Below are 8,897 nucleotides of genomic sequence, written 5' to 3' on the forward strand. Positions count from 1 at the left end.
TTTTTTTTTATCATTGGGATGGTGGGAATGAATGTATTGGAGTTGGTGAGGTTGGCACAGGACAGAGCAGCATTTAGGGCTCTTGTACATAGGGTCACTATGAGTCGCAAGCGACTCGACGGCACATATCAACAACAACAACAACACATGTAAAACATTTCGTACATTCTTCAAGTGATGCAAACATTCTCACCATCTATCTCCAATTTGTTCAATGACCGTTGACCTAGACTCATAACCCAGTAATCATCTCATCCAATCTTTAGAGTTGCTGTTGTCAATTTGATCTCACATTGATGACTTTCTGAAAGGACACACTGCTCAAGGGAGACAGACTTTACTTATTAAGACAAACATTTTTTTTCTTTCCCAAATAAGACTTCAGTGGGTAGGCAGTTTGGGTTTAAAGTCTAAAGATTATGGCAAAGCAATAGTTTTGGAGTTTCCCCCATCCTCCAATCCTCCAGGGTTCCGTTGTGTGATTCTCAGGTAGGTTTGCTTGTTTTTCTGTACTTTGTCCCATATTTTTTTTTATTAAGTAACGTTCACACTTTAGAATCTAGAAAGTGACCCAGTTTCGAGCCAGGCCTGCCAACATCCGTTAGACCACACGTGTGGTCAGTTGTGTCAGAGGTGCCAAGTCATTTCTATCGAAGGTGCCATAGTCGGTGGTGGAGGGAGAGCTGTGAACCTTCTTGTAAGAAAACCAGTGCAAAAGTCCCGCGGTGGTTGACGTGGAACATCACCCACCACATCCTGCAGATGTGCCTGGCCCGCTGGACTTGAGCTTCAGCTGCACCTTTGCCTGGCCGAGTCGGTGCCATGCCACCTGCACTCACTGCCCTGCTCTGCCTTGGTGAGCTCTTGCATGGAAGGAGGAGGACGTCAGGAGCTAGAGGGCTGGGTGAGGCTGGAGTAACGCTGCTTCTTCTTCTCTTCCAGCGCTGTGTCTGAGCCATGTGATCAACTCTCAGCACCGTGAGTCCTTCTTTCGGCGCTGTGTTGGGTTCCGACCACGTATCCAGCAGAGAACTGGAGACAGAAGGGAAGGGGGTGGTTTGGCTGGAGAGGTAGAGGCCGGCAGCTGAATGGAAGGTAAGGCGGCTGGACGCGAGGGTCATCTGAAGCTCCCATCTCTGATTCTGTTTCAGATACTCTCTTGAAACCTCTCATTTGGGCCACCCCCAAGCCCATAATTCCCCGGGGAAAGCAGGTGACCATCTGGTGTCAGGGCGCGCGGGAGGCGGTGAAGTACCACCTGCTTTTCAAGGGGCAGATCTGGGCCTTGATGAACCCAAAGGCTCCCGGCTCGATGAGCAGAGTCCGGTTTTCCATCCCAGCCATGACCTTACAGACTGCAGGCAGTTACAGCTGCGTCTACCTGAGTGGGGAGCTCTGGTCGGAGAGCAGTGAGCCCCTGGACCTGGTGGTGACAGGTAAGAGCTTGTCTTTGCTGTTGGGGGCCATCTCCTCAGCCCGAGTCTAGACAGGATCGTGTCATCATTTCCTTCAAGCCAGTGTGTGTGTGTGTGTGTGTGTGAGAGAGAGAGAGAGAGAGAGAGGAGAATCTTCAGTGTATTGTCTCCACATGAGAAGTTTCCCAGGATGCGCTCAGAGATGGTTCTTTGTGAGAAGGTGGGCTACTGAGAAGTGTCCTCAAAAACACCACCCGTGATGGGTGACAAAATCAAGCCTGGATAGAAAAGGCTGAACTATGGTGCCCCTTCAACAGAGACCTCACAAACCAACACACCAAGTCTGGAGTGGGTCGTGGCATCTTCCCCAAATGAGGCTGGAGGTTCTGAGTCTTCGTTCGGAATCTACCACTCTTTTGCTGAAGACCACTCTGAGGGGGAGGCCAGTCAACATTTGCTCAGGAAAAGGGTTCTCAGACACCCCACCAACCACTACCACCACCACCGAGTTGATTCCCACTCATAATGACTTTGATAGGACAGAGTTGAAATGCCCCAGGGGGATTTCTGAGACTGAAAATGTTTACAGGAGTTGACTGTCTTGTTTTTCAAACTCAGGAAGACTGGTGGCTTCAAACTGTCCACCTTTCTGTTAGCAGTTAACCCACTCCCACCGATGTTCCTTACAAACACTAACATATTCCCTCCCAAAACTTGAGAAAATCAAGTTAGAGATAGAAGAACTGTGGTACAGAGGGCACTGTGACACAGGGACTCATTCCACATCAGTCGTATAAAACTGCACATAAAATCCTGATTCCAGAGTGTCTGATTCAGTAGACACTAAGGACTGAATGGTGTCTCTTCAAAAGTGCTTTAGAATCCTGTACTTGTGGGTGGAGTCCCATTTGGGAATAGGATCTTTCGCTATGTTGTTGTTGTGTCGATTCTGATTCATGCCGAGGCCATAGGATAGGTTAATACTGACCCACCCGGTTTCCAGGACTTTATGGGAGCTAAAGACCAAGTCTTTCCTCGTGGGTTAGAACCCCTAACCTTTGGCCATCAAGTACTTTAACTATTCTGTCACTAGAGCTTTTTTTTTCTTCTTATCATATTAACAAGACCATATCCATGTAGTCAAAAAAGAAGAATAAAAGGGGAGGGGGAAGGAAATACCAAAAAGTGTTGCAGAAGACCGAGGGTAAAGTATTTTTATAATTATTAATAATGAGACAGCCAGCCAGGAATGAGCTAGAACAGAGAGCGTGAAAAACAGGGGGCCAGCAGTTCTCCACTGAAGCCCGCCATTCCAGCTTCCCTGCATCTTTATTGAAAATCATCAGGAAGTAAATCACAAAGAGAATTCAACGCAAATGAAGCCAAGCTCTTTCTATTGGAAAAACCTTCCCCTAAACTCAGGAGGGAAGGGCCTGCAAATGCAAGAATCTGGTAAACCCTTAAGGATTGCCTCAGTGCCTCAGGATGAACTCTAGCTTGAAACGGGCCTCTCCCATATCCTGAAATAGAATTCCATTCTGTTTATTACAAATATTTAGTATTGGCTTCCTAGAAAAAAGCATTGCCCTAAAATCAATTCTGACTCTTGGGGACCTTGTAAGATAGACCAGCACTGACCCTAAGTTTTCCGGGGCTGTAATCCACCACGTGGACAGGAACTGTCATATCCTCTTCCCACACAGAACTGGTGAGTTCAGCGGCTGGACGCCCAACCACTGTGCCACCACAGCTCCCTTCCCAGTGTACTCTGCATCTTTAGGGTTGACTCTAGAGACAGAAAGCATCAAAACGGACACTGGATGGAGCAGACAGAAACCGGGCAATGTTAGACATCATGGGGCGATGGCCGCGGAGTCTGGGAGCACCAGGCCCGAGAAGCTGAAGCCAAGAATAGTTTTCTCCCCAGTGCAGATTGAAAGAACCTTCCCCTACAATTGGTACCCCAATTTCAGACTTCCCACCTTCTAAAGTGGGGGTGGGAGGAGCTACTGGCCTTGAATTCTGCGACCAGAGCAGAGACCCTCCGGGCACATTGGGATTTCTCTCCCCGTGGCGGAAGCCCAACCTGGAGAAGGATGAAGAATTTGGTTAAGGGCCCCACAGTGTCCGTGTAGAAAGGGTGATGGTGGATGGTTGTCCACCTGTTTACAAAACAGGCAAACAAACAAGGGTGCTTGGTGGAAGACACTACCTAGCCCGTGTGGTCTCGTTAATAGAACAACGGGAACACTCTTCTCAAATGAGACTGTGTCCGCAGGCATAAAGTCTAGGGTCCCAGCACATCTTCTGAAAGGGTACGGTTGAAGAAACCCTCAGCTGCAGGAGGGAAAGAGACTCTGCCCGCCCTCCTGTGGTTTCTTCTCGCAGGGATGTATGACACACCGACCCTCTCCATGCAGCCCAGGCCTGAGGTGGGCCCAGGAGAGAATGTCACCTTCCAGTGTCGTCTGGAGAAGGCCACAAGCACCTTCTTTCTGCTCAAGGAGGGAAGCTCCAACCGTCCTCAGAAAAGATACGGGAGTCAAGGGGCAGACTTCCCGCTGGGCCCCCTGACGCCAGCCCACAGAGGGGCCTACAGGTGCTACGGCTCCTACAATGACTTCGTGTGGTCTTTCCCCAGTGAGCCTGTGAGGCTTCTGCACACAGGTGAGACAGTGACCCGATGGTTCCCACATCCTCCCCGGGCCCGAAGTAGCCCCAGTGAATGACGGGGCAGGTGGGCAGCTACTTCCTAGAGGCCAGTGGTCTTCCTAGAGGGTAGGGGACCAGGGGACATGGGGTGTGGAGAACACAAGAGCTAAATCAAGTGTGTCAGAGAGGAGACCACGGCTCTTGGTCTCCACTGGGTCTCTCCAGGGGCTGGTCTTTTGGAAGTAGCTTTCCAAGGCTTTTTCCCAGGCACCTCTGATTGGATTCAAACTTCCAACCTTCTGCTCAGCAGTCGGGCGTGAGGACATTGGGGATTTTAACCAGGGATGCTAATAGATGCATAGCCCCGAAGAAGCCCACACTGGCTAGTATGTTTCTTGTCACCATTGCTAGGATTCCCTGGAAACACCAGTCCTTCACCCGCTGAGCCCTCTTCTTCTGATGGTGAGTCAGAGACGCCTCTGAGTTTGCGGGGAGAAGGGCAGTTAGTTCTTGTTATGTATCGTTGAGTCAAAACTGACCTATAACTGGCCCTCCGGCAGGTTTTCAAAGACAGTTAATCCCACAGGAGAAGATCGCGCATCTTTCTATCTTTCTCCGTCAGAGCAGTTGATGGAGTTGAACTGCGTACCTTTGGGTTGGCAGCACGACTTTTTATTACTAAGCCACCAGAGTTCCCTGAGTAATAGATGCCTCTGCGTTTAGAATTGGGCCTCCCAAAATACTACAAGCATGGTTTCCATTCACACTTCCATCGCGTTCCCAGAGTCTGCCGAATTCTGTAACTATGCTGGTCAGCCAAATAGACACCTGTCTTGTAGCCATGGGGCTTGTATTTCCCATGAGCACATCAAACATGAGTCCAAATCAGGATAACTGAACTAACTACAGAGTATCCATAGAGCAGATGATCACACGGGGTGAGGAACGCAGAACAGGAGGCGGGTGACCGGACGTGCCACTTGGGGAGGGTGGAAGAGAATAATATCAGACTTGTCAAGTCTGGCGTCCTGAGGAAGGAGCCATCTGGGCAACACGAGAAAGGTTTAAGGGAGTTTAATCTCTGTCTGTTTGGAGAAAGAGGGTTCTAGAGAGACCAGATGTCCACTGCAAGCCCGCTAAGGTAGGGAGATAATCAGGATGGTAAGAGAACAGCTCGGAGAGGAGAGGGTTGTCATTTCCAGGTGAGGGTGAGGGTGAGGGTGATGGTGAACGTAGGGTTGAGGGAGGCGTTAGGGGTGATGGTGACTCATCAAGATGGTAGCTTGTGCTGCGTGGTAGTTCATTTACAACTCTGAAAGTAAAAAATGGTAAGACTTTAAATTTTGTTCAATACAAGAAGGAATAAGAGATATAAAGAAAATGAGGTGGCCTAGTGTCAAGAACCTGCACTGCAATCCCAGAAGCACACAGTTCGAATCCACCAGATGCTCTGCAGGGTAAGGAGGGACAATCTCCTCCTGTACCAGTCAGATCTGATTTGACGGTACACACAAATAATAAAATTTTTTAAAAATTTTTTTAAAAAAGAAAATGAGACTTGGCTAAGAGACAACGTGCATGAAGATGTACAATATATTCATTCTAGAATTTAAGTGTTTCTTGAGTCTGTCTTGGGTTTTTTTTTCTTTTTTTGTTGTTTTTTTCCCCCTTTTTTTAAATTTTAGTAATTTTAATGAACATTTACAGAGATTTTGGATTTCCACTCATTCATTGTTGTACTTTTCTCCCTGTCCAGCCCTTTCCCCTGGCCCCCCGCCGCAGTTTGCTCCTCTCTTTGAAAAGTAAAATTCTTTCTTTGATATACAATCCCCCCCACCCCCGCACGCCTACCACTGCCCCAACTACACTCCACTATGCAACTTTAATTGTGGACTCTTGTGATTACCATAATACCCTGTCCTACATCACTTTTAAATTATTCTTTCCCTCATCTGTTTCAATGCAGTATATGCAATTTATCCAGTTTTTCTCAGTTTTACCCCAACCCTGATATCAGTCCATTTTACAGCAATGGCACCATGCAGTATTTGTCCTTTTGCGACTGAGATATTTCACTCAACATAATGTCCTCCAGGGTCATCCATTTTTAATAATATTGCATGAGTTCCTTGTTTTTCAATGCAGCATAGTATTCCATAGTGTGAATATACCACAGCTTCTCTATCCATTCATTTGTTGATGGGCACCTGGGTTATTTCCAACTCCTTGCTATTGTGAACAAAGCCACAATAAACATGGGTGTTTTTTTCTTTTTTGAGGGTAAAATAGTAAAGATAGATTTGTTAGAAAGCTATATTCCCAAAGAGATGGGGGTCCTCCTTCTTTAAAAGGCAATAGGAAGATAGAGGCCAGGCCTGCCGGTCTTAACTCTTCCATGTCGTCTGTTAAATGAAGCCACTGAAACCCAAGCTGTACGAAGGAGACTTAAAAGCTATAGAATTTCGTGAAATCTACCCAAAGGAAGAAGCGATGGAGGGGTCTAATAACACCCTTTCCTCACTCCTTTGTTCCCCTGCTTCTCAGAAGAATACCCTTGGGACCTCGATTCATCAGCCACAGAGACAGGATTCCAAAATGGTAAGTGAGCACTGGCTCCAGTGTGCAGCTGGTGAAGAAGCTTGTCTTGGGAAGGAGAGGGGGTGACAAGTGCAGAGAGGGGATGTGTGTCTGTTCCTGGCAATGTCCATGCTGTCCTTCTGACCCCAGAGTTCACCTCCTGGGATCACCGTGCCCAGAATCTCTTTCGGATTGGCGTGACTGTCCTCATCATGGTGGCCATCATAGGGCTGCTGGCTGGGGAATGGCTCGGCAGGAAGAGGCCTCAAGAGGAAGTCATCAAGGCCCCAAGTCACGGACCCAGGAGAAGGGTCAGAACACGAAGACCCTTCAACACATGACCAAGAGTTATGGGGGCTGCAGGTAGAAATAAAAAACTTGATCCTTGTGTTGGGTCTGGGCTGGCTCTGTGTTAGAATTGTTGAGAGGGGAATTACCACAGAAAATAACAGGGTCCACTTGATAGAGGAGGAAGGAAAAGCAGTTCAGTATTAGCCAACTGTTTGTAATAAAGTTTTATTAGAAACACATAATGCATTTTTCTTTCTTCTCATCAGCAAGGGTCTAAAAATTTGCCTTATCTAGAAGTAGGTTTGGCCTCGTGTTTAAAAAGGCTTTTGGCCACCAGTCTGGGGCTATTTCTGGGATGGGAAGATGAGTGGACTGGCAGAATTCTGCAAAGGTGTGTTTTCTGGTTTGGGGTTGAGACTAGGGCGTGGCTTTTGCTCTCAACAAGGTATGAGCGGATTGGATTTGGCCTCATATTTAAAAAGGCTTTTGGGGCCTCAGGCCTGCAGCCTTTAAGCCTGGTTTTTGTGGATCTCCCAAATAAAACAAGCTTGGAAGCAGGAATGGCAACCACTTCCAAAAAAGCTTGCCTTTGGAAACTCTATGACCTTGGAGAAAGAGGAAAGTTTTATGTTCAAGACTTTCGTTTGTAGGGTTGCTATGAGTCATCTACAACTCCATGGCACTTAACAACAACAACAACAGCAGCAGAAGTAGGTTTAGAAAAGCAATCTTTACTCCAAGTGCCTACAGAGTGAACTAAACGTTGGTCCTTCTGTGTTTAATGAGGACTCTGTGGGTGGCATACACGATTGGCATACTCAGTTGCTATACAAAAGGTTGGAAGGTCAAGTCTGCCCAAAGATGCCACAAGAAAAGATCTGTGATTAACTTCCGGGACAAATAGGCTGAAAACTAAGACCAAAGTTGATGTTGCAATCTTGAGTCTTAAATCATAAAGATAAGTATAAAATAAGTGGGTGACTCAAGTAGGAGTCTATGTCACAAACTTGACACAGAATCCTTTCCCAGAAAATCTGGTTTTTTTTCCTCTTAAATCCTTGAATTGCACCCGTGCATATTATCTCGGGTCATCTTCTTAAAGTCGAATTGTGAAGACATTAATCATATCTACAAGATACTCTCTCAGAGCAACATCTAAAATTTAATCAAAGAGCTGGACGTGGTAGCCTAGCAGAGTTCACATGTAAAATGAAGACCTTTACTGGAGTCCTGGTACAAGACAACAATTCAGTGCTTGACCACTAATCACAACATTGGCATTCCATATCTACCCATCAGCTCCGCTGGAGAAAGACTGGGGAATGTGTTCCCACAGGAATGATGGCCTGGGAAACTCAATGTGGGTCATCCTGATCTTTCACTGAACATTGCTGTTAAGGTAGCATTGACATCAAAGTACACAAATATTACCCTTCTGGGTCCCTAGAGCTCCAGACCAATTTCCCTAAAATACCATTCTGGCTTAAAAAGAATAATAAAAATCCCTACTAGTGTTGCTGAACACAAGGGGTTCTTTCCACAGTCAATTGCCAATAAGACAGAAGGATTGACATATCCATATGCACTTTCTTACAGATCTGGGAGAACGGCGAGTTCCCATCAAAAACTGCCTCCCCGTCTAGGAGTGGTCATTAGCCTTTTATACCAGGGTGAGACTCCAACTCACTTAAAAATGCACTTGTATGAGTAAAATCAAAGAATTTCTACATCTGAAAAAAAACCCACAACATTCACACACAGATACCGGTAAACAGGCAACCTGCAAAAGAGTTAACACATGACTGAGAAAAACAGGCCCTGAAAAGATAAAGGCTGGCTCAGGAAAGGCGCACCTCCCCTCCTGGAAAACAGACAGATTAAGACACAATTTAAAGTTTCAAAGAGGTCAACTCTGATGTAGGAAAGATGCATTTCCTCTCCTAGTAAACAGACCACTTAAAC

At 46.6% G+C, this 8,897-nt stretch overlaps 1 protein-coding gene across 1 annotated transcript in view; it reads left to right on the top strand.

The window, feature by feature from the left end:
* Window positions 1-6,985, top strand: part of LOC102850709 (leukocyte immunoglobulin-like receptor subfamily B member 3-like) — a 28,944-nt gene extending 21,959 nt beyond the window's left edge. Inside the window, exons 6-10 of the mRNA XM_006901872.1 lie at window positions 943-1,017; window positions 1,152-1,436; window positions 3,804-4,082; window positions 6,612-6,665; window positions 6,795-6,985. Coding sequence (XP_006901934.1) covers window positions 943-1,017; window positions 1,152-1,436; window positions 3,804-4,082; window positions 6,612-6,665; window positions 6,795-6,985 — 884 coding nt within the window. The remainder of the gene's footprint in view (window positions 1-942; window positions 1,018-1,151; window positions 1,437-3,803; window positions 4,083-6,611; window positions 6,666-6,794) is intronic.
* The last annotated feature ends 1,912 nt before the right edge of the window (window positions 6,986-8,897 follow it).

This window comes from Elephantulus edwardii, unplaced genomic scaffold, assembly GCF_000299155.1.
Source record: "Elephantulus edwardii isolate Elephantulus edwardi_28Jun2011 unplaced genomic scaffold, EleEdw1.0 scaffold00348, whole genome shotgun sequence".
Taxonomy (NCBI): Eukaryota; Metazoa; Chordata; class Mammalia; order Macroscelidea; family Macroscelididae; genus Elephantulus; species Elephantulus edwardii.